Below are 26774 nucleotides of genomic sequence, written 5' to 3'. Positions count from 1 at the left end.
ACGAAGCATATGCCAGCACAAATAAATGCAGCAATGTTGCATATCATGCTTCAATGGCAGCATAGCCTGACTGCATAGGGTGTGGCGTTCTAAGGGGGGCTGTAAAGGACAGCTTTTTGCACATTTCAGTGTACTCTTCTGGTAAGAGCTAGGATATTGTTTAGCAAAATAATGACGTGCCAATTAAAATACTAGGTCTCGTAAAGAAAAATGTAAATGTGGAAAATAACACAATACTTGGTGGATAGTGAGTGCATGACAAAAGTGCTTATACTACGTCAAAAACTGTAAAAATTCTCCCCAGTGGATTTCTGCAGGTTCTAACCTTTCCTATCTTCACTCTGCTTTAGTGCCCATTCCTTAAAGGAGTGCTACCTCTTAGGCACAAGAACACGGATCCATAGTAGCGGGTCGTTTTGGCGGAGGATTTGTGCTAATTTCGATCATTCCCCATTTCCATTTTTTTAGCCATACTTTGAATTCTGTTGTCATCCATGTGTGTTTAAACTATGCCTTCATGTTAACGTAATTCTAAACCAATAACATCTTTACTCTAAACCAATAAGAACCATATTTTCCTCTGACATTCATTAAAATGGTAATTTTTTTATTTCTAATTTTATAGGAAGCATTTCCCTGCCATGTCTTTTATTCTCTTTGTATTGTTCTGCCATAAGCTTGCAATGCAAAATGTAGGGGAAACAAGTAACCATTGCAACTGCTTTTCAAGGCCAGACCGATTGGTTTTCCCAATGCTTGTTAATAGAAATTGTGGTAAAGCTTATTCAGAGGCTCGCTAGTAGAAAGCAACCTGTATTCTACCAGAACGCTTAGGATCTACATTAATTCTCAAACATCCTGTTTCAATTTGTTTCTCGACCCTATTTTCCTTCTCTTTTAGAAATCCATCTTTCGTGTTTGCATTCTTTCTCCTCTCTTCACAATTTACATAAATCTCAATTCTGTTCTTTTTTAGGATACTTCTCTTTACCCGAAATTCCCTTCCCTCATTACATGTTCTGTCTCGTTTACTCCCTTTTCATTTTTCACTTACTCGTAGGGTTCTTTCAATTCTGTACTTTTCAATGTATAGCTTTCTAGTTGGCTCTTTTCTTCTTATGCTTTTCATTTTCTCCCTGCTCTTTTTGGACTTTCCTTCTCTCTGCCTCTTCTCTCCTCTTCTTCTTTCCCTTTCCTCTACTTTATCTCATTTCAACTTCGTTCAATTTCTTGCCCTTCTTTTTAGGTCTTACGCGATAGCAAAGCGAGACTATAGAGAGCGGGTTTGAAAAGTGCTCCCAAAGAGCGGATTGCATGGCTAGCACACGCACAATCACGCGCATCGTGCCGCCATGCACTCCGCTTCTGGGAGCAGTTCAAAGGGTCCGCTCCCCCACCCCCGCCAAGCGCGTGCGCCACGCTCCGCCGGGCTTGTTTACCATCTCCTGTCCTACTTTCTCTTTTGTCTAGAAATACCACAGCTCAAGTCACCTCACCCAGAAGAAGCCGGTGTCCCGCTTCCCCTCGAGCACAGAAGAGCAATTCTCTGTTAATATGGAGTTTTTGGATTGCATATCTGCTGCAGGTAACATGTTTGTGATGCTATGTGTCTAATAAGTTTAAACATGTTTACACGTCAGTCTATTTTTCTGTAATAACAATGGTGCTTATAACGTGCGACACACGTAACTTTTAGAAAGGGATGCTGCGTTTTAAATCCCCTTTATTGTTCACAGCGTGTTTCCCCTTTTTCTAAAATAACGGGAGTCTTACTTTAGGGGAATAAAAACGATCCCAAATGTGGGACAAGATTCTACACTTCAAATCTCTTTACATCTTTTAAATGGTCTCGTTTTCAGACCAAAGTCATTATGCGGTGCGCGCGCCTGGTGGGATTCAGAGAGCTGTTGCGGGCCCTCGCCACAGCGGGGCTTTCAAGCATTTACTCCTAAATGCAGCAGATTTTCCGATTTTAATTTCAGCACTGAGCCGCTAAATGACAAGGCCACAATAAGGCACAAATAATCTTTGCTCTGTATCCCCTTCAAGGCGCAGACTTGACTCTTCGATCCGGCAAGTCTCAAGCGAGTGCTAGGAAAATAAAATGATGCTGCCCATCTGCACCTACATTTCTTGCTTAAAATGCCCCATTGTTGCTTTAAAACCGTTGAAGTATCACATTTGCAAGATCATGTGGTCAATTTGGAAAACAACGCTTTGACAGCGTGCGCAGTAGACTGGGCATCATAATGAGCGCTACTTGTAACATGGTTTGCAGCTTGTCTGAGCTCAGTGTACCTTAACAACTAATCTCGAGTGTTCACCCCTCTCTCCAGTCTCCCATGTTTGATCCTGGATAGAGCCTGTACAGCCTCGGTTTTACACACGCCAACAAACCTCTATTCAATTTCCTTCACTTCCGTTTCTCATAGTTGGTGCATGAATACTTCGCAGTGCAATGACTGGAATGCGCTCCCCCGCCCCCAAGCGCGCGCGCACGCGCCACGCTCCGCCGGGCTTGTCTTGTTTGTTGTTGTTTGCAGACTCTTAAGAGCCCCTCGGGAGCCTGTCCTTGCTTCAGTCCCACCTCTCTCCCTGCAGAGCTTTTAACGTGGATGCCTCTAATTCTATGTTCATTTATCTTACTTAGATAACTTGAAAAACTGTCCTGGATTCAGGCCTTGTTTTCTCCTGTCCCCTTCGCTGCCCACGTGATTCGGTGCCTTTTTCTCCTTCTGTCCCCTTCGCTGCCCCGTGACACACCACACACACAACCACAACCACACACAACCACACAAAAACAACCACAAGCACACACACAAGCACACAACCACAACCACTACCACAACCACACATACACAACCACACACACAACCACACATACACAACCACACACACAACCACACCGTCAGTGCACACTTTCACCAGGCACAGACACCACCAGCCGTCAGTGCACGCTTCCACCAGGCACACACCACCAGACATCAGTGCACGCTTTCACCAGGCACACACACACCACCAGTGCACAATTTCTACAGGCACAAACACCACCAGCCATCAGTGCACAATTTCTACATGCACAAACACCACCAGCCATCAGTGCACAATTTCTACAGGCACAAACACCACCAGCCATCAGGACATGCTTCCAACAGGCACACACCACCGGACGTCAGTGCACGCTTTCACCAGGCACACACACACCACCAGCCATCAGTGCACGCTTTTACCAGGCACACACACGCCAACAGTGCACAATTTCTACAGGCACAAACACCACCAGCCATCAGTGCACAATTTCTACAGGCACAAACACCACCAGCCATCAGTGCACAATTTCTACAGGCACAAACACCACCAGCCATCAGGACATGCTTCCAACAGGCACACACCACCGGACGTCAGTGCACGCTTTTGCCAGGCACACACCACCAGCCATCAGTGCACGTTTTCACCGGGCACACACACCAAGCCGTCAGTGCACGCTTCCACCAGGCACACACACCACCAGCCGGCAGTGCACACTTCCACCAGGCACACACACCACCAGCCGGCAGTGCACACTTCCACCAGGCACACACACCACCAGCCATCAGTGCACACATCAATTGTTAACGCATCCACAATTAACTATTGTAGCAATTGCAGTAAGGCGCACTTTACTTTGAAACATATTCATCTAAAGCGCAGCATGCCACCATTGCTACAAAAAAAATATACACATTTTGTTGGCCTACAATTTATAGACTTTTGTTGCAATTGGTGTTGCAATATTTAGCAATGCCAATAGCTCAAACTTAATTAATGCGAGACCTATTGCATTGCAAATGCTTGTTTCTTTTTCTCCCCTTCCCCTTTTCCCCTTGCTTAATTCTACTTTTTACTTTGTCTCACTATCCCCTTTCTCTTTCATTCTCTCCTCCCTTCCCATTACCCTTTTCCCATGTGTCTCTAAGGCTATCTCTCATGCAGTAATGTCATTTGGTCTTGTCTTTTATCCAAAACATTAAAAGTCAAAAGATGGCGGTCACACCTCAAAAGAAACTCTGTGTTCACTGTCTTTAACACCTTCAAGGTGGAAATAATACAAAGCTGGTGTCTTCGCCAGTGTTTATTTATTAAGCAGCACTCCATTGGAGAACATATGTTTTCCTACATTCTCCCCTGCTTTTTCCTCTACCATAACACCCTACCAGTTCCTCTCCTTTCCGCCCCCCCATCGCAGCTTCTCGGACCACAACCTCACTGCCACCCCTTCCCTCCATCCCACTTTTCAAGTGAAATTTGTAATTTTTTTGTTTACATTTTTTATTTTACATAAAGTCTAAGAAACTGTAAAGTGCCGCCATATATACTTGTTTTTTTAGTTTTTTCTGTACTGTACTAAAGTTGCCACATTACATCAATGCATTAAAAATGGCAATCCTGCATCACACTGCATGTGTATGAAATCTTCATGCCCCATGTTTGTGCATGTGTCTACACAGCCATGTGCATCAGTATCCGACTCAGAATGAGTTTTCTTTATTAGAAACCCATTGTAAGATCGCCAGTCTAGAGTGTGCATGCATCTAGCGATTGGCACAAATCACTTCCAAAGTCAATAACTTGGCCTTTTAAAGCCAAGATGTATTGTTTCTGCTAAAGCCTGTTTTATGTGCTGTTAATGACAGAATAAAATGGCCTTCATGCGGTGCTTTACATCCTAATGTTCCACTCCAAAATAAGGTCCTGATTTAAATGTTGGGTCTTTTTTACTGTCCATCACCACCAGGCAAACCCTTTATCCCTAAGGAGCTCGTTGTTTGCCGTAGGACAAAGTTCCAAAGCTTTTACAGAAACCTCCTTGGCAGATGTTCCTGGGAATGACAGAAACATCTGTCGGTCCGATCAGCATTTCTAAGTTTGGCAGTCAGGTCCTCCGCCAGGGCGATGGAGTAGTTTACTTTGTTGCCATGGCGCAGGACAACCGGATAGCCAAAATTTAAATTGAGCCCTTAGTTTTCCATTCTATATGTACCCCAGTCAAATACAGGGCTTCCTTCTTCTAACTAAGATATTTAGTCAGATATATTCTTCAAATTCATCCAAGTGGGAGATTAGTGAAGATGTTCAGTTGGAAGTTAACGGTGGTGTTTGGGTTTGTGATCAGCCGTGTGGCTGCTACTGGTCCCCGGCTCAAACAACAGGGAAATGGTCCGAGATACAAATGCTGCTTGTCTTTTGATAGTCCTCTCCTAATGAAAGCCATATTGTCCAAATAATGCCCTTCATTCAAGCTGTGAATTATGAGAAACAGAAAAAAACATTTTACCTTTCCGATTTGAACTTTAAAGCCCCTCACCACATCCGTCGGGCTGGATCCGTTCTTCTGGGAGGCTTCCAAGACTTTAAGTTGGAGAACTGTCAGACAAAAAAAAAGAGACAATTAGCGCCCAATTACCATCCCATAATCTATTAAGTAAGGAAGTATTACCGTCCCAAGGAAGATTTCTATTACTACCTGAAAGACTAGGGGAAAAACGATGCCAATTTCATCTAGCTTTCTGGATTTGTTCTGTACTGGCTTTGGGAAGAAGTACTAGAACCTGGCCTGATTGTGTGGAAGTGCAAGAGGCAAGAGTCCTCTTTGTCCAGTCCTCCATCTTTCAAACATTCACCACGATAAGCATTCTAGAATGTTATCTTGTTTGTTGATGTCATCTTGGGGTTTGAGATGTATTGTGACATTGTTCACTGGATGGCCATCTTTCAAATTCTCTCCCCTTGATCATGTGAAATTTCAAAACACTGGAAGATGACTGTATACAACATGAATGCTTCTCAAAAATTGGTTTGGTAGGAGATGTGTTTTCAAATATATCCAGGAAGGCTAGATTCTTGCTTGGAAAAGCCTTGTGATCCTGCCCAGAAAAAAATCACAAATGGCCACCAAACCCTGAGAAACAATATCGGAAGGTGTCGGATGTATTAGTGTTTTTATTTGCACACCTTTGGAAGTTTGTTTTTGAAAAACAAATGTTATTGAGGGGCTGAACTGCAGCACAGAGGGCACCTGGTGAGTTGCATGGTTTCCAGCATTTGGGCCTACCCCCTTTTGACATAGTAACATATATATTTATTTTGTCATCAGAGAGCACAGTCCCCTGAAAATGGTTGTTGGATCACCATCGGCAGAGCTGCAAAAAAAAATATAACAGGAAGAATGAGCATTTTGGCGATATCGACTCTGCCCATTGGTGATAGAGTCAGGGAGTGCCAGAAGGGAGTTGAGCATCGCACTGTCACCAATGCCCTGTCCAGATTACCATCAAGTAGGTCGCACTCCTAGTGGTAACTCCCAGCTATTTAAATGTGTCAAATCACCATTGCGCTCTACCATTGGTATAGAGCACATTTGCATTTCCATCAGAGGTGGGATCTGGAATAAGCATAATTTCCCTCAGTTCATAGGAAGGCCTGATAGTTCTCCAAACTCATTCATGGAGGCCATCACAAGTAGTAAATTGTGGTGTTCACTGTGGAGGCACACTAGAGAATTGTTGACATACAGTGAGATTACATTCCATTGATTCACAATTTACAGACCCCAATCCAGATTCTAGCTCTGTAGCAGGCATGCTAGGGCTCCATTGCCGGAGGAGAAACAGACTGCGAGAGCCAACAACCCTGTATATTCCCCCTTCAATAGGGATATTTTCAGAGACCACTTACCCTGTGCTGATCCGTGTCAATGGCTGCGCATAGAAGAGACACATCCAACCACTGGCCTACCCTTTTTCTGGAAGTACCTGCATCAGGAAAGGCCAGATATGCGTATAAAAGGCCTTAGGTGTGTCTAAGGAGAGCGCCCAGTGGTCTTGGTTCTCCACCTTGGCTCAGTCTATGAATATGAAGAGCATTTATAATTTAAATGATTTGTGCCCCATGTGAAGCCGTTCTGACCATTTTGCACTAAGTCGTATATGATAGGCATGAACCGGTTTGCCAGAAACTTTCCCAATGTCTTGCACTCTAGGTTTAGTAAAGACAGTGGGCGGTAGTATCTGACCTACAGGGGGGTCCCTTTAAGATTTGGGAGGACTACTAGCAAGGCCTCTCTCATACAGGAGGGCAGGCAGTAGACGTCTAAGTGCTGACTGTTCTAGTACTGATAGCAACAGCTGTGCTATGCGTGAGGCGTATGCCACATGGAATTCAACAAGTAAGCTGTAGTTGCCCAGATTCTTACCTCTGGCCATTTGTTTAAGCAACTGTTTCTTTTCCTCTAGGAAGGTAGGTTACTCGAGAACAAAGCCCTACATTTTGGGAGCTAGGGCAGTAATACTCTAGAACGTCATTGTCTCTTCCTGGGCCAGAGTTCATGGCACTATCAAGATTGCATTAATACCCTCTTGGGTGCTGTCTTGATCTCCCTGGTGTGTGTGGATGACTCTGATGGGAATTTAGTTTGTTCTGAATCTAGTAGCCAAGCCAATAGTCTGCCTGCTCTGTCGCCCTCCCTGTTTTAACATATTATATATTCCATATAGTCAATATGGCTTAGTTTGTGGGGAAGTTCCCTGTAAGACCTTAAACAGTCACTTAACTTGCCCCAAATGTGGCCTTGAGGCATGGGCCTCAGAGAACCGCCATGAAGGCGTCCCATTCCCCTGTGGCATCTGAGGCAGTGCCCTCATTCTTAGCGAAGTTTTGTGCATTGTGTATCCCCACTACCTCCTGAAAACGTTGATCCTTCAGTGCCTCTGGATTTTGGTGCACTTGGGTGTATGTGAGCATGGTTGGACCCCAAAAGAATAAAAGTTTCAGGGAATTTTGATCTGACAGTGTACATTCCAGATATTCCCCATCCATCACTCTCCACCCTGCCTCCATTTTGCATTAGAGTAAATCAATACTGTTATGCAGGGCATGTAAGTCTGATTAGAAAAAGAAGGCTCTATTCTCTAGGTGGTGTGCCCGCCACTGCTCAACTACTTGAGTATGCGTGGCCCATTTTCGCTGGTTTCTGGAGGCCCATATCGCATAGGTGTCCCATAAAGGGGGAGTCAATCGGTCTAATTGTGGAAATATGGATTTTTATGATCAGTTATGTCCCCTATCTTGGACCCCAACGGTTTCATGTATAAATCACAAGTACATGTATGTTCCCTCCAGTTCCAGTTATGAAGACGCAAACACTTGTGCGTCCACCGTCAACATGTCCTCTTTCAGATCCGCCATGAATGGGCCGGATATTCTATTTCTAAGTATGAAAGGCCACCGGCTTTATATGGTTCATTTATCCCATTTTTCAGTCCAGGCGAGTAGGCCCTGATTCTGTCATCAAGCCTTTTCCTGCCTTCTGCCTCTGAGAGCTCCAGTCTGAGCCTGCATCTGTGACCATGAACTTTGTCTCACTCCCTGCGCGGCTAACGGTGCCTGATCCAGCCCGTCGCCTGCCAAGAACTGTATTTCACCTTCAAGATTATCTCCTCCGTCCCTATCCAATGCATTCCTGTCTAGTAGTTTAAGTAAACATTCTTCCAGCTACCGAGCAAAGGGCCCGGCTTCTCTGTCTTTATGCAAGTAATTCATAGCCCTGTTACCATGGAATATTCCTACCCCCTCGCATTTAGTGTAGACACTTAGACGCTTGTACACGCACTAGTCAGTATAGTCAGTATAGAATAAGATTCTATCCTAAGAGACCTCTCTTTTTGGATAACACAGTTCTTTAAACATAGGATGTTAGATATGATTTGGGATTAGGTTGACATAACCCCAGACTTTTGTCTCCACATGTAGAGCTAAATGTCAAGTCCCTTTCTCCCTCTAGTTGCACGTCTATCACACGTCATGCGACTGCGCACGCATCTCTGCCAAATATTTCTGCTGACATTGCAGGATTCTCCAGGTATCCACCCACACATGACAAATTACCCATTATCATCAAGTGGACGCCCACATGGACGCCCACCTTCACGCCTACTTACACGCCCACATGCTCTTATCTCATTCTCTCTTGCTCTCTTGCTTACGTACAATTGAGAAATGTATATATACTGTACTCTGTGAATAATGTTTTGAGAATATTGAGAATACTTTTGAGCCCCTTTCCAGATCCAATTTTGGTGATGGAAATATTCTCCCTTTGACTCGAGTTAATGGAATAAATCCCTTTATGAACCTGATACCACAGACTCAGCCTCTTGCTTTATGCATGATCTTATTTATATTTTAAAAGTCTGAGAGCGTAATATTTTATTTACCACATAATGGCGCCCGAACAGTTTAATCTCTTTCCCCACACGCCGGAGATGAAGGTCCAGTTTTGCCCCCTTCCATAGCCGTGATGGACTTCAAGCGCGCACGTCGCGGGTCTTCCCGCCAACTCCCTCAGGCCAACGAAGGGGACAGACTGCGACCAGGCATCCATACGAGGCGGTGAGGAACGCAGATTGTCCTACCCAGAGTCCACCTGCGAGAGTGCTGTGTCCGAGGTATACAGAGGCCCACCAGATTCCGAAGTTCCGAAGTATCCAGGTCACGAGTCGGGTCCAGTCCAGTCCAGTCCGGTCCAGTCCAGTCCAGTTCAGTTCCGAGGCCTTCCGTTCCGAGCTACCCGGTGAGTACCATTGCCGGGGAGGCGTTCTGACGTGCACATAGGTTGTGCCGGTCAAGACGGGTTTGGGTACACAAATCCGGTCTGCACTGTTTCAGCAGTGTATCTGTACTGTTTAGCAGTATATCTAGTATGTCTAGTATATAATTCAGAAGCACCTAGTTAGTGTTCCCAATGGCCATCATTGTTGTTCGTTAAATGTTAAATGTTAAATGTTTTAAGTACATTCTGCATATTGTGGTGTGAATGACTGTTCATTATTGTGTTTATCGTATTAAGTTTGTTCAAGATCAAGTATCAGATCAGTTCTCAATATGCCGCTCTTTTCGAAATTAAGACAGATCACAACTAGAAAAGGGGTACTCGAAGAAGCTGTTCCTATTCCTCCTAGGGACACTCCAGGGTACTTCATGTATCATAAACACGGCTTAGACGCTATATTATTTCTTGATTTATGGGTAGACTACACCAAGGAATTACCAGAAAGTCAGAGGTGGCCCGCAGCTGGGACCTGGGATGCAGATTGCATCATGAGAGTAGAAGAAGAATTATGGAAAAAGATAGCCAGACAGTAACAGAAAGATGCCATTGAATTATGGCGTAAAGAATAGCATAGACGCACAGAGTAAGCGCTCAGAAAAGAAGAGAAAAGTAGGGAGGATTCAGACAAAGCCCGAGAAAACGTGTTAGTTGAGGAAGGTATACGAGTAAAAGCAGAACAAGTAGATGGACAACGAAACACTCTTATGAAAGAGAAAATGTAGACCAGCTTGGAAGGATGCCATTGAGTTTTTGGCGCAAGGAGTCACATAGGAGGTCAGAGTAAGTGTTTCACGAAGCAGAGAGGAGTAGACTGGAGTCTGGAAAAGCCAAGGAACAGATGTTACAGGAGTAATTGGAGTAGGTAAAATGAGCGCAGGCTGACAGAGAAAGAAATATTGACGTTGCTGGTATTTATCCCGTCCTTTCAGAGGACCTAGCAAGAGTGGCCCCAGTAGAAGGTCCAGTTAGAGTGCCACCGCAAGTACCACGATACATATAATACATATAGTAGCCCAAAGGTTCTTGAGCCTCCCACCAACCGAACAGCGCATGGCTGGTGTTTTCATGGTCCCACATTTGTTCACGTTGTTAAAAGGGAATTGGGAGGGGTGTAGCTAGAGAAAGAGCACCACCTGTGATTTGATGACACCCCTAATGTACGAAGTGTTAATGAAAAATAATTAGTGAAAAGTTTAGCTTGAGAAAAATTGTGGGTATTTCGAATTTACAAAATTGTTCCAGAATCCAGGTTTGTGTTCTTGGTGGTCCAGTGAGCCAATGTGCTGGGTCAAGACGGTAAGATTATGACCCCCTGAGTGCAAATTGTATGTAAAAATAATTTTTCAATTGGGCGAATTATTGCAGTTTTTATGGAATTGAGTAGTCTTTTTGTCTTTGACAGCTTCAGAGTGAGGAGAAGGTGGGGGCTGTGTAGAGCAGAATGTGATACAGAAATCGGAGACAGATTCTGACCTTGTAGCCAGTGTAGGTGGGGGCCGGTGAGAGGAGCAGAACAGAGGCACTGCTTAGAAAGCTTCTCTGACATCGCATCTGTGTAATGCCTGCAGGCGGAGAGCCTTGGGGGCAAGGAGTAGGAAAAACAAAAAAAGATGGCTGGCAGCCCAGGCTCAGGCCGCGCTGAGGGGCTATTTTTAGCTTCTCTGATAAGACAGGGCAGCTGAGAACTGTAAGTCGAGAAAGATTCCCTTGTTCTATTCTGTGCAAAACAAGTGCCCCGAGGAAATGTCTATGGAGAAGATTTGTTTTATTTTTTAGCAAATGTTATATTGCTTCTGGCCAGAAAGTAAAATGTTGCTCTTGCTTGGAATTTTAAGGGCTATGTGCCTATATAAAAACGATTTTCAAATTCAGACATTTTTGAATTGTGGCCACAAGCTGCCACCAGTTGCATTGGATAAATGATCCAGTGGTTAAAAGTCTGTGAGGAGAGATGAGAGGTGCGTCTTCGTCTGGGACATTAGGGTACATTGTGTTGACGAAGATGCATAGCTCATTTTTATAAAAGAAAACAAACAGGTTCGTGTGTTCTTCGTTTTTGATTATTATTGCTGATTCTGTTTTTATAAAAGAAACCAAACAGGTTCGTGTGTTCTTCGTTTTTGATTATTCTTGCTGATTCTGTGTGTCAGACTTGACACGGTGATTTCAGATGGGGGTGTATAGGGCAGGTAAATCAATTATTGATTAAAAGCCTGACAAATTAAGCAGGCCAGAATGTTCGCCTCTGAGCTGTAGGTACTGTAATTGCGCATCGCTGCTCATTTATATATGTTAGTGCAATTGTCTATGCTTTCTGTGCTTGGTATACTGATGGCTTGGCATATGTATTTTATATATGTTTTGTTTTTGTGTTGTATTGACCAGTCTGTTTAGCGTTTAATACCAAGTTCTCCTGTGCAAGTACAGAGATAGTCGTGACGACGGCGATCTTTGCACAGCGCTTGGCTGGAACTTGTTCACAATTACTAAATTTCACAGACGTGATATTACCTTTATCATGCTGTCAAAATAGCAGACAACACGTTATCAGTGTATGTCTAATTGGTGTTGGAGATGAATGAAATAAAAGGAAAAATTATGCAAGACTAAAATATTTTTCACATGACTGCCTTTCTCTTATAGACAGGCAGCCTCGGTCATATGTTTCCAGATTGGACATTAAGGAACAATTATGATCTGTGCACTCGCATCTTAACTCTTGAAGGCCTGTTTTAAATAAGGACTGCCACCACAGAGTGACAAATGAGGCTCGGTATTTAGGGTAATGAGAAAATATCTGACAGGATTTCCTTTTTAAAGTTTGCTTTAGTAAGCTCATTCTTGTAAGTGGTGGCCCCAAAAGTTGACTTGTTTTTAAATTAGGCTATTTATTGTATAGGTGGAAATTATTGCAAAATGACTGATTTCTTTAGCAGATAAATTATTAATTATCAACATTAACAACTGTTCTTAAACTTGGTTTTCCGAATATTTAGGTAATTTAGCATTCCTATTAGGGCCTACTAGCATTAATATTGACTTCAGGTTGGTGTAGGTTCATGTAATAGGGACATTTGCATATGAGATGTCATTTGGCCAGCTTATGAGCTAACACAATGAGGTTTGTACATTAATTTGAAGGATTTCTCGCCGTTTCTAATACGCTGTGTATCTCCTATAATTTTGCTTACGCCCAGTAGCTACACACAGGGATTAATAGTGTTGACAAGACACAGGGTTTGATAGTGTTTGACAGCAGTGAAATCTGTTTCAGATTTCCTCCTGTCAAAAAGGGGGGGAAGGAGGAGAATATTGGCTTTCTGCTGGCCCCTGAGGAGGTTCGCTTCCCGCTAGCCCCTTAAGAAATTAAGCCCCTTAGAAATTAGCCCCCTTAGAAATTAAGCCAAGGAAATAGGTATGGTGTTTTCCCCTTTTTCTCATGTTTTATTGTGATCTTTCAGGTGGAATTAGTCCAAGCCCCTAATACAGCTTCTACTAAAGTCCTCCCTTGGACACAAGAACACACTGTGGCATTTGAAGAATTAAAGAGAGCTTTATGTCAAGCACCAGTTTTAGCAAACCCTGATTACAACAAATCGTTTATGCTTTTTGTGACAGAGCGGGATGGAACAGCACTATCTGTCCTAACACAAGATCATGCAGGAAAACACGAGCCCTGTGCTTATTTTTCTAGTACATTAGACCCAGTAGCACAGGCTTTGCCTGCGTGCCTAAAATCAGTTGCAGCAACGGCCTTAGCCATAAGACAAAGTGACTTGATAGTGCTGGGCCACCCTCTGACAGTACAAGTACCACACGCAGTAGAGGTTCTCTTGAACCGGACACAAACACAACACCTGACTGTAGCTAGACTGACAGGTTATGAGTCAACGTTATTTCAACCACACATAGAGATCAGACGATGCAACATACTGAATCCTGCTACCCTTTTGCCCTCCAGTACAGAAAGCGTTTCACCACACGACTGTGTTGAAGTAATACATACCGTGACTAAACCAAGACAAGACTTGACAGACGTTGCACTCCCAGACCCCGACCTAACACTATAAGTTGACGGCTCATGCATGAGGACAGGGGCGGGAGAATTAGTGGCAGCATATGCAGTGACTACTGATACTGTAATAATAGAGACTAAAAGAATAGACATATTGTCAGCACAAGCAGCAGAGCTCATCGCCCTGACACAAGCGTGCATAAGAGCTAAGCACCTGAGAGTAAACATTTACACCGATTCTCTGGCGAGAAAGAGGTTTCTTGACCTCTCATGGGGCCAAGATACAGCATGGCCCCCATATTCAAGCCCTACTGGAAGCAATACATTTACCAACAGCCATAGCTATCCTAAAATGTAAAGCACATACTAGAGCCACAGATACCATTTTCCCAAGGCAATGATCTGGCAGACCGAACAGCTAAACAGACAGCTCAGACCCCACTAGACATGACAAAGTTACAGGTTCAATAAGTGTCCAAAGCCATGACAGTTAGGGATCCTTCCAAGGATGTACAAGACATACAGACACATGCTACTGTAGACGAATTAAAGAAATGATCGGAACAAGGAGGGGTACTGACTGATCAAGGTTGGATGACAAAGGGCAAATCCCCATGGTTTCTTTCTGATTCAATGGTACAAATAATCATAAATACCGCACATAGTCCTGCACACTTAGGAGAGAAAGCAATGATAGATAGCTTACAGAATATATGGTTCAACAAGCACCTGCGTGCAGCAGCGAAACAAAAGGTCAGAACATGTATGATCTGTTGCCAATTCAATCCAGGTAAAGGCATTCCGATGGAACAAGGTGGATTCCATCCACCTGACCACCCTTTTGAAGTGCTCCAAATGGATTATATCCAAATAAACAGATGTAGAGGTTACAAATATGTCCTGGTACTAATGAAGCAGGTGTCCCTTCTGTTAGGGTATACCTGGAAATTCCATTGTGTGCGACATCCTGAAGCAGCAGGCCTTGTAGAAAGACATAATCAGACATTAAAAATTTGCGCAGACAAAGGTGTAGATTGGATGGTAGCCCTGCCGGTTGCCCTCTTTTACATGCGAATGGTAGCTCATTCTAGAACAGGCTTATCTCCCTATGAAGTGGTCTTTGGTAGACCACCAAATATGTGGGGCACTCCAATGCCTAAAAGATAATAACATGCTGACAGATTACCTGGCTTCCTTGATGTCTGCACTACTCTCTTGTTGTTCGCAGGTTGCTGCCGCCTTCCCTGACAACACCCAGGTCAAAGAATACTCCATCGCTCCTGGATGGAAGGCGCCAAAGTCAGTGCTCTGGACCACGGGGACGGCCGTTAAAGTCAAAGTGCACCTTCACCACTCTTTTACAAAGGAAAAAGACTTTAAACTTGGATTTTGGATTTTGAACACCATTTTCTAGAGGAGACTCCCCAGAAGTTTCCACAAAGCTAAACTTTGATCTAAGAAGTCAGAACCCGTTTGATCAATTAAGTCCACTAGGTGGTGAAGCGGTTGAACATGTATTCTGGCTTGCATAAGATCTTGGACAATAACATTGATATAAAAAAAAAAAGAGCAAGATGTGCATCACGATAATATGTATCAGCTTAATACTACATGCTATTCTTCCTCCTATTGCCTCACTTTTACACTCCTCCACTAATGATACCATAAAGCACACATTTAGTGATCTGCCATCCTATGAGCTATCATATCGACTTGCCTTACGCAACAATACCTTTATTCAGATGCTGCACCATTCACATCAGACTAGCAATGCTACAGACTGCTGGGTCTGTGGCCGACTCCCCCCCTATCAGAACTATAAGGGAGTTTTGCCCCTCTTTCTCTATCCGTTCACACACAATGGCTCCTGTGGAGCATGGTTTAGTTTGATTAATTCCCTAGATTCGAATTCCGCAGTTTATCAAGACAACTGGGTATGGGGAAACCTGAACTTAGTTTTGCTTAAAGTCTGCTACCCTAACAAGGAGGGACTTCCCAAAAGAACAGGAACTGATCTAGAACATGAAGTATATGGATTAGGTAATTTTACACTTAACCTCATGATCCTGAACGTTGAATCTGAAGCTACACCAATCTTGCCCGCCATGTCCGTATTCCCAGTAAAAGGGGAATTATGTATAAGAAAGAATGGCTCCATACACATGGGCCATAGTAAATGCACCACTGTAATAAAATTCAGTGATCAAGGCAAGTCTACATTTAGAGCTTCTCGTCATTCCTACTTTATATGTGGCCAGACCGCATATATACGCCTACCTCTAGATTGGGATGGTACCTGTTACATAGCATTCCTCCTACCACCTGTTTTCCTAGCTCCTCCTGATTATCATAGAAATACTCATTTAGTACACAATAGACAGCAGAGAGATCTCCCAATTGTCGATTACACTGAAACAGCATGGGAAAAATACACAGATTTCAATAAAGGTTTCTTTCCCTATATAGGTACAGTTACCAATAGTAAGCTGATACGTAGATTAACCAGAACCCTTGAAGCAGTAGTGAACGAAACTATTTCCGCCTTAGGCAATTTAACAGAAGAGCAGTCTGCTATGCGGATTGTTGTGCTTCAAAATAGTCTTGTCCTTGACGTTATCCTGGCCGATAGGGGCGGAGCTTGTAGGGTCATCAAATCAAGCTGTTGCATTTTTCATGCCAGAAAATTCGCCATCTGTATATAAAGCCATAACTCGCCTTCATAAGATTGTAAGCCAGATACACCAGAATCCAGGCACCTGGACTTGGTCCGGTTGGTTTTGGAGTGTATTATCTACCTTTGGATGGAGGGTCCTATCCTTCCTAGGTATTGGCTTTCTCATACTATTCAGTTGCTGCTTATGCCTACAATGTGGACCAGCGATTTGTGGTCTGTGTGCCACATCGTGTATTCCACCACCAAGATTTCATTCATCCCGGAAGAAAAAAGAAGAACAAATGATGTTATATGAACAGATCAACGGATTGATGAAGATTGATATCTCTTAACGGGCAAGTAGGGGACAAGGAGGGAATGTGGAAATATGGATTTTTATGATCAGTTATGTCCCCTATCTGGGACCCCAACGGTTTCATGTATAAATCACAAGTACATGTATGTTCCCTCCAGTTCCAGTTATGAAGACGCAAACACTTGTGCGTCCACCGTCAACATGTCCTCTTTCAGATCCGCCATGAATGGGCCGGATATTCTATTTCTAAGTATGAAAGGCCACCGGCTTTATATGGTTCATTTATCCCATTTTTCAGTCCAGGCGAGTAGGCCCTGATTCTGTCATCAAGCCTTTTCCTGCCTTCTGCCTCTGAGAGCTCCAGTCTGAGCCTGCATCTGTGACCATGAACTTTGTCTCACTCCCTGCGCGGCTAACGGTGCCTGATCCAGCCCGTCGCCTGCCAAGAACTGTATTTCACCTTCAAGATTATCTCCTCCGTCCCTATCCAATGCATTCCTGTCTAGTAGTTTAAGTAAACATTCTTCCAGCTACCGAGCAAAGGGCCCGGCTTCTCTGTCTTTATGCAAGTAATTCATAGCCCTGTTACCATGGAATATTCCTACCCCCTCGCATTTAGTGTAGACACTTAGACGCTTGTACACGCACTAGTCAGTATAGTCAGTATAGAATAAGATTCTATCCTAAGAGACCTCTCTTTTTGGATAACACAGTTCTTTAAACATAGGATGTTAGATATGATTTGGGATTAGGTTGACATAACCCCAGACTTTTGTCTCCACATGTAGAGCTAAATGTCAAGTCCCTTTCTCCCTCTAGTTGCACGTCTATCACACGTCATGCGACTGCGCACGCATCTCTGCCAAATATTTCTGCTGACATTGCAGGATTCTCCAGGTATCCACCCACACATGACAAATTACCCATTATCATCAAGTGGACGCCCACATGGACGCCCACCTTCACGCCTACTTACACGCCCACATGCTCTTATCTCATTCTCTCTTGCTCTCTTGCTTACGTACAATTGAGAAATGTATATATACTGTACTCTGTGAATAATGTTTTGAGAATATTGAGAATACTTTTGAGCCCCTTTCCAGATCCAATTTTGGTGATGGAAATATTCTCCCTTTGACTCGAGTTAATGGAATAAATCCCTTTATGAACCTGATACCACAGAGTCAGCCTCTTGCTTTATGCATGATCTTATTTATATTTTAAAAGTCTGAGAGCGTAATATTTTATTTACCACATAATGCACCTTGAAGAAGTCTCCTACTCATAGGGAGGGTGCTGTGTTGGGGTGTAAAGCACTATCAGCCAGAGCATATAACAGTAAAGGGTAACCAGGGCGCTATCCAAATCAGGACCCCCATAGCATATTTTGAGTAAGAAGTACACAAAACTGTACCTCCCCACCTCTTCTTGTCCGTCACCATTGGGTGTGTTAGCAGTGAGGAGTACTTCCCAGAATGTTGGGGAAGGGGTCTGCTGTGTTACCCCATGATATCCTGATATTCCTGCTTAAGTACATATATAAACAACTGATCCATCCTTATAAACAAGAAAGTATGGTTCCTCCAGATATGTGTGTCTCCTACGATCGTGGAAAGCACACAGCTTTGTTAAAATACCCCTCACCCACCAAAAGGACCCTTGGTGGCATGCTTCATCATTGGGGTCTTCCCGTCTCGCTGCTATGACTATGTGGGAGCACTGGTTTTGTAACAATACTATGTGTGGTGTAGGGGTGTGAGTGGAAGGGTCAGAAGTATGTGAAAGTGGTGTACGATTAAACAATACCTGGCTCTGCAGAAACCAAAAAACTGTAATTTTCTTTCAGGCTGATATTGTTAAAAGTGGGGAATAGGACAGAAGTACTAAGCTTTAATGGGCAGTGCTTCCTGTGTCGACATGTTTCGAAGCCCTCCCCTGGCTTCTCATCAGGACCTAAAGGCGATCCCTTCTACACTCTAAATTGTAAGATTAATGTGTGAAAACTCAAAGTAAATACTAAGTGATGTATCTAACAATCTACATGCACTGTATACAATGACCCCAATAGGTATTTTGACTGGTATGGCTTTTTTATTAGCCCGTTAAATGCCTCATGAGCTTGAAAAACGAGAGGGAAGGAGCACCTATTGTCAGACAGTTATCAAGGTTACCCCCTCACTTGGCAACTACCTCCTCGCATCTCTGTGAAGCCGTGAGGAGGTAGTTTGCCAGGCGAGGAGGTAACCTTGATAACTGTCTGACTATAGACCCCGATGATGAAGCATGCCACCAAGGGTCCTTTTGATGGGTGAGGGGTATTTTAAAAAAGCTGTGGGCTTTCCACCATCGTAGGAGACACACATATCTGGAGGAATACTACTTTTCTTGTTTATAAGGGTGGATCCCTTTGTTTATATATGTACTGATTAGAGGAGGATGAATCCACCTCCTATGCTCGTTTGAGCACCACCTTTTCACTCACCCTTTGTTTTTTTGATTCCTGCTAAAGTGCCCATTGTGTGCTGATCCAGACACACGATAAACAGTAAACACTGATAAACAAAGAACCACCCAGGCTACTAGGGCAACGGGTTTGCAGCATCCAATTAAAAATTCAAAACATGAGGGAATGCCTCTCCAGTGCAGCAGTCAGGGCTGGTGGATAAACCCCTACGTGGCTAGTCTGTGTGGTGCCTGCATCCTCAATTATATGTTCTTTGGGCCTCTCCTGAGGTGTATCAAGCCTGATGACATGCTCTCATATCATACGATGGTCTCAGCAGTCATTTGAGTAACATCTGGTCCCTCCTGTAGTTCTGATGTTATGTAAGCCAACAAATTGACCTTTGAGACATCAAGACATCACTAAGATCCGAGACCATTGTCATTTTAACAATAAAAGAAAGTTAAGAAGATACATATCTGTCAATTGAGTCATTCCATCAAATTATGTGTTATTATGGTCTATATTGTTTACTAATGCAAAATGCAAATTTGATCAAATTTAATAACGCATAACAAATTTCTGGGGTCCTAAAGACTGAAATATTAATCCTTCCTTTATGTGTCTCAGGTTTGATTTATGCAAAATTGGGGCCAGGAAAGAGTGTCTCATGCCGTGTGTTCAAAGTACAGAACAAAGTTAAGTGACTAGTGTAGTGCTGTGAGGCATAATCGTATACGGAAGGCGGTAAATCTTGCTTACATGACCCTAACATGGAAAGGGCAAATTTAAAGTGGAATATGCGCAGTCTAAAAAGAGTTTGCCAATAGCAATATGTAGGGTTTTAATCCACCCTAAATAACGCTCTATACTGCGTGTTGTTGAGATTTGGGCATATTTGAAATTGTTTCTATAGTCTGAGCCTTTCTAGATGAATATTCATAGGGTGTTCCAAGATGCATTCTTTGACGCATAGCTTATGTTCTGGCCCAATTATACAGAGATTTTCTTATAGTTTAAGTAAACCTAGTTTTTTTTTAAATTATTCTTTCAATTATAAGAGCCATGAAATTTGATCTGCCCTTTCAAGTGACAGTCAGTCAGTAATGCATGTGCTAGATAGGCGGGCCTCGGGTGACTCCCAGATTTTGACCCGGAGTAGTAAAGGGGCCAAATCAATCAGATCCTCCACGTGTGTTATCCTGAGTTCCTTCTAGCATATTTAACCGCCTGTGCCTTCCGGTACTTACAATAGCGAGTAAAATGATTTTCTACTCTTAGAAGAGTACCAGTTTTACTATAGCCCCATAGCCCGGCACCATATGTTCTCACCATGATATGTGGCTCCTATACAAACTCAGCATTTCTATGGTTGGTTTGCTTTTGACTTTTGAGCAAATCTAAATATGGCCTCAATGTTCCTACTGAAGGACTGAAGACTTAATGTTAAAAGCGATGTCCAACTAAGTGATTGAATAAAAAGAATCCCTAAATAATTACAATCTTTCACCTTTACTAAGTTGAAATCTCCCATTTTAAAAATCTTGGGCTTAGTGCATGGGTGACCACAAGTCATAATATAGGGTTTTGAATAATTTAATTGGATGTCTAGGTCATTCATATATGCAAGGAATAAATCTAAAATGGTTGCATCCTGGCTTTCACCAACATTAAAGCAATCACTGGCAAACCCAGTAAGTCTCACCTTTTGGACCTGTGGGCTTTGTCAATGTTTTTAGCTATGCCGTATAGCATCACTGATAATGTGCAGCATACCAAAAATAGGTGTGATCATATAACTGCAGTGGATGTGTTATTTTGTAGGTACATTTGCCTTCATTTTTATTTTTATTTAACAAAACATAGGCCTTTACTTTTATTTTTATTTACCAATTCACAATGGATCAGCAAATTAAAAACAAATAGTGCGAAGGCTTCTTTTCAAGGAGGAGCGATTGGGGTAGCAACACGTGGTAATGTAGCATGGAGCAAGATACACAGGGGAAGCAATATGGAGGGTGGGGAAAGTAACACAGAGAGCTAGGGTCATAGAAGCACAAGGAGGGTGGGCAGAGAAGCAACCAGAGAACAGTGGAAAAGTGGAATGCTGGGGAAGGTGGGGGAGAAATATTTGGGCAGTGTTTAACTTGAGCTGCAGGTTGCAGGTGGGGCTCACTGGCACTTATTTTTTCCTTATAAAACTTTGATCCAGAGCGGAGCAAGAAATACAAAATACAAAAGGATGAAAAAGGAAGGTACAGAAAGATGGAAAAATAGAGACAATGGGAGAATTGAGGAACAAAAAAGAACCCTCAAGACTGAGATAAAGGTCAGGCGTTGCCCGTCCAATTACCTCTCTCATGCCTCATATTAAAGAGGCATGAGGGGTAATCAATACTCCACAGTCTTTGTATTTGGCACCACAACCTTTGATAGTGCCAGCTCCAGCATTTACAAGTCCATAACTTAGGCATTGTATACAGGCAAGAGAAAGCAACATAAGTGGGGGTGGAGGAAGAGAAGCAGATGAGACAGATGAAAAAGACACTCACACTCATGAAGTGCTTAAGATAAAAGAAAAAACGGTTGATAAAAGTCAGAAGTGGAATTTATAAATCGCTTTTGTAAATCTGGTTCACCTAATGATCCATGCCCTCCATGGGTTTTAATTGCTAGCTTGAAGATGATCAATCTGCTTCTGAATCAATTATTCAATAGTTTTATCCAATCAGCCACTGTCAACTTGCTGGAAACCGGCCAAACTAATTCATTTACTAAAAAAACACTGTTGGCAGACAGTACAGTGCTTGGTAATTTCAGGCAGATTTCCCTTTTACCTGCGGTGTCAAAGATATTGGAGAAGCTCATGAATGGGCAGCTCTCCGAAAGCTTTGAACAGGGGCAGCTGTTACACTACTCAGTCAAGACTTAGACCGAATCAGTACTAGTGAAGTTAACAGATTCCATCAAGTTGATACTTGATCATGCAAAACAGGCTGAAAGAAAGACATCGGAGTCAGAGGTTCTGTTCTGGCATGGGTTGGCTCTTTTCTCACCAATAGAAGCCAGTGTTTCTGGACGGCTCTCTATGCTTCCAACCGTAAAGTAACCAATTTTGAAGTCCCACAAGGATCTGCTCTAAGCCCAACTCTTTCTAACATTTATATGGCTCCTTTGGCCTCCTTAGTTGAGTTCTCTGGGGTCTGGATAGTGTCATCTGCTGAAGGACCAAAGACATTTAAAAACTGTCTGGTGGCTGTTTTAAGTGGATGTGGGCTAGTAATTTACAATGTAATGCCAGAATACAGAGATCCTGTTGTTTGGCTCCCTTCCTTCATATTGGAACATGTAGTGCTAGTCAGAAAAAAATGTGGTTGTTCATCTTTCTCCCACCTTGCTGCACTGGAGTGGAATGCTCTTCATCCAAGAGTGCATCGAGGGAGGAAAATAGCTTAAGGCATCATTCAAAACCAGCTTCTTCAATGCAGCTTTTCAGTGAGGACACTAGTGTGAGAGGGTTCAGTTGAACATAATCCTATTTAGCACCAGGACACTTCGGGAGTAGCCTTGCACTCTATAAATCCCCGATTGATTGATTGATTGATTGATTGATTGATAACATGCCAGTCACTCAGAAAGTTGCTTGAGATGCTATGCTCCAGTGGAGGGTCAAACACAAGATTGAAAATTTACAATACGGAAAGCCATTGAATAAGAAGTAAGCAAATATGAGTGACATTAAAGCTAACCAGTGGGAAGCAATGAGCAGGCTAAACCCCCAGACAGGCCCTTGGCAAGCTTTGAACAGCTGTGCTGTCCGATTAGCTCTACCTAAAAAAAACAGTGGTGAACAGCAAAAATATATTTTTGGGGTCTCAAAATGCACACACTTTAACATAGTGGTCCCTGGCACGGAAAGGAACTACTTTGTGTATGGATGTGCTCCTTGTGAAAGAGCCAACTGATGTCACTCACGGTGATGTTAATCAGTGAATGAAGTGGGCTTGCCCATTGCACTGTGCTGTATGCTGTAGTTCAAAGAAGAAACATGTGAATGACACAACAGCAGATGAATGGGTGAATAGTTCTGGCTGTGAACCACTAAATAGAAGTATATTAAATATATAATTTTAGTAAAATCAAAGGGTCAAGCCTAATGCCAAACATTAAAAAGCAACAATTTCTTAAAAAACTGAAGTAAAGAATATCATTTTCTTAGATTTTTTTCAACTCACCAATAGCAGCTGTATCGCAGTAACTGTTCTGTAGAACTGAAGGTAAACATGAGCAAGCGTCCACAGGGCTAGAGATCTCCAGGAACAGAAGACCTGCCACAAGCAAGATACACTTTCTGGGATCCATGGATTTCCTGGAGGTCAGCTGTTGTACCTCTGCTGGGATTGTTCTAACGGAGACGGGAAAATAGGAGAGCATCATTGTACATTTTGAACAGTTGAGGTTGGGTACCCTTCACTGCACTGTCACAGAAATACCTAGCACTCTAGGGAATATTCTAACTGTCCTAATGTTCTCATGTGATGTGGGCTTGCACTGCAGGTGTAATTAAGGTGGCCAGATTCACTGGAGTCTTTGATGTCCTTGACAGTGGTCATTTGTGTTGACAGCTGTTTGTAATATCCTCAGGCTGCACAGACTAAAGTACACCTTCAGGGACAGCCTGCATTTATGTGAGGAGACTCGGAGGTATGCAGCTTGATTCTGAAAACTACTGAGAGGCCGGATGCCCTGATTCATGAATCTATGGCCAGTGGTTGGCAGCAGGGGCCATCCAGTCCATTGCTAAGGTTCAGCTGAAGTTTCAGAGGCAACAGGCCGTACTTCTCGAAGGGGCCCTGCAGTAGAAGAAGGGTCAGGGAGCGAGTATCATTTCCGGCTTGGCCATCCATGCCTGGCAAAGCATGGCATGCACCCAATGTCCAGCAATGCATCAGCTCTGGTGAGGAGGGCTACTGACGCCGACAGATGTACCCCAATATCCACTCCACATCTGGGAACTGCACTGAAACGTAAAGGTCTTTAGGGCCCCATATATGTCAAAGATTAGATGTACATTTCTACCACTTTAGGATTTGTTGGAATTTGAATTTATAGGCAATTGTTCATATATAGCATAGAGATGGGGCATGAGACGGCAATGCAGGCAGGAGGCACTTCTGTTTCCTGCCAGCATGACGTTATCCAAAATCGCAGCCCTTTGGTAGCTAAGAGCTGCTGTAGGAGTACGAGGGCGGATTAGGACTACATTTCATGGCATATCTACATATTGATGGATGCTCTGCAATCTGCGCCTACCACCACCCCCTGGACTAATAAAGAGGTTGGGGTTATTCCTCATACATGTACCGAATCCTCCACACAGTATAGTGAAATAATGAAGACTCACACTCCCTTCTCCGGATTATAGAAGAACTTCTGCATGATGTTATAAATAATATTCCCACAGAATTGTATATGGGTAGGAGCCACGTGTTGCAAAGACAAACAATCAAAGATATACTTTTTATTGATAACAGTGCGGCACACGAGAGCATCCTTTGAAAATGTGATGTATTTGTGTCAGACCTAATGTTATGATGTAAGAGGCTTCCTAACAGACCATGCCCATGTGTTACAAGAAGGAGAAATCGTAGTCAAACAGATGTAATTATAGCAGGTTGACATACACATCAGCGTCCTATACACACCCATTGTTTACATATGTGGATGCCGAAGGTGAAGACGAAACCCAGCTGCGATAAGTGTTCCAGAGTCGTCATCAGGTGTCCCTGCTTTCACTTTGCAGGAACTGAAGGGCGCCACCCCTCCTAGGGGGTTGTGGCGCCGTTAGTGGCAGCAAAGTGACGCCAGAGTAGGGATCCCTTTCGGGTCACGCAACCCGGAAGTGGATAGGACACCAGGTAGCAAATACCGGAAGTGAGTAGGGAGGAAGGAAGGCAGGTGACCCCGGAAGCAATTTGTGTTGGTGCGAGGCTTGAAAAGCCAGCGAGCTAGAAGGCGCCCCCTCTTTGTCCACTCTCCTGCCAAGGTCAGAGGTCGCGTTTCAAGTTCCCGCTAGGACGACGAGCGCCGTTGCGGAAGTCGAAGAGTCCAAGCGACCCTAAGGGCAGGTGAGCGGGCCTCACAGTGTGCGCATGTTAGGGATCTTCATACCCGACGTAAATATTTTGAAATGAATTTAGCCCGGGGCGCCGCAAGCTCCGAAGCCCAGCGCTGTAGGAGTGCTTGAAGGCATGGTGTCATGATATCCGCGTGAGAGTGAAGGAGACGTGCTCCTTATTTGAGTGAAGGGGAATGCTTGCGTGGGTCTGCATCGGGCGCTTACCCGTTTACCGTCAATGTGAATAGTTTCAAGGCGCCATTAGTAATTAGCCGTGAAGGGATCCCTGCACTCGGATCCCTCTGATAATTCTCTGGGCAACATGCGGGGGGAAATGATCTCAGTAAACGTTTATAAAGATGTGGTTCGTTGGCTGCGCTGCAGCCTCTGAAGCAGGGAACCAGGTTTGGTTCATGGTTCGATCCCCACTGATGCTCTGGGCACTATCTTGCTTAATCTTCCCGCTGTTCCCCGTAACTGTGCTCATTATAAATGCTGTTATTGCAATTTTGCATGGATGTCTGGCGCGTGTGCGGTCCGATGCGAAAGGTGCTGGGCACTCACCGCTCTTGTCGTGCGGGCGGCAAACTGTTCGTCTGGGGAATTGTTTTATGGGTGCTCAGGTTTATGGCAGCCGCAGGATCCAATACCTTCCGGTCGTAGTTGCTCCCAGGAGTTGCAGCGCAGTGGGGCCAGTCGTATTGGGAATTACATGGGCCGACTTCTAGAACCAGGGAAGCGTGCGCGCGGCAGCTAAGAAGGCGCGTGTTCTTGCAATTGTCGTTTTTAAACATCATTAAGGCGCGCTGGTTTCCAAGGTAAATTGGTGGGGTTTAAAGGGCGGAACTAACTTTTCTATTTCTCATTAAGTGCAGAATGCCGCCAAAAAGGCCAACGAAGGGCAAAGGGGCCCAGGCAAAAAGAGACGATTATCTGGCATTGACGGAGCTGCTGGAGTTCACGAAGGAAAAAGGAGTCGATTGGGCACTTAAGACATTAAAGGAAGGGGCAGGAACGGTGGCCCAAGAGGAAACAGGGCGAGGTAAGCGAGCCCGGCGCACACCTGAAAGATTTAAAGAGGCATCAGGAGGAAAGCGTTACAGAGTTGGGGACTCTCAGGCGGCATCCTCAGGTGAGAAGGGAGCGCTAGATTCAACAGACTTGGTTTCGAACACTGTGCAAGATACCTTTGTCCCTCCCACAGGTACAAGCGAGGGCCCCAACACGCAGAATACCGTTTCACCGGCGGGTGTGACACCCGTCGCAAATGCGGGAGCACCTGGGGCTCAGATAGCTGCGCCGCCTGTGGTGGCACATCCTGGCAGCGGCATCGCGCAAGTGAGGGTTCAGTCTGGGGGGGTAGCGCAATCCCCAGGTGTACTGGCAACGACATCGCATGGCCAGGCCCTTAACAATTGCCCAGCGAACGCTATGGTGCCCTCAGCGGCTTACCCAGGGCATTTCCCAAGCGGGGTGACGCCAGCGCCACAAGGGCAAACGGCCAGCAACGGCGCAACAGTCTCAGGGCCAACAAGTAACACGATTCATGGGGCTGTGGGGCCAGTGGCGATGGGGCTGCCTAT

At 44.0% G+C, this 26774-nt stretch overlaps 1 protein-coding gene across 2 annotated transcripts in view; it reads right to left on the bottom strand.

The window, feature by feature from the left end:
- The window catches only part of LOC146796831 (metalloproteinase inhibitor 1-like), a 51426-nt gene that overhangs the window by 12743 nt on the left and 11909 nt on the right, over window positions 1–26774 (bottom strand). For both annotated transcript variants that reach the window (XM_085630237.1, XM_085630238.1), the window contains exons 2-3: window positions 23309–23478; window positions 5315–5403 (exon numbers count right to left, since the gene is read on the bottom strand). In XM_085630237.1, coding sequence (XP_085486363.1) covers window positions 5315–5403; window positions 23309–23435 — 216 coding nt within the window. In that variant the 5' untranslated portion in view covers window positions 23436–23478. The remainder of the gene's footprint in view (window positions 1–5314; window positions 5404–23308; window positions 23479–26774) is intronic.

Source organism: Triturus cristatus, chromosome 10 (assembly GCF_964204655.1).
Source record: "Triturus cristatus chromosome 10, aTriCri1.1, whole genome shotgun sequence".
Lineage (NCBI taxonomy): Eukaryota > Metazoa > Chordata > Amphibia > Caudata > Salamandridae > Triturus > Triturus cristatus.
Note: the sequence above shows the minus strand (reverse complement) of the source record. Positions and strands in the feature narration are given on the sequence as shown.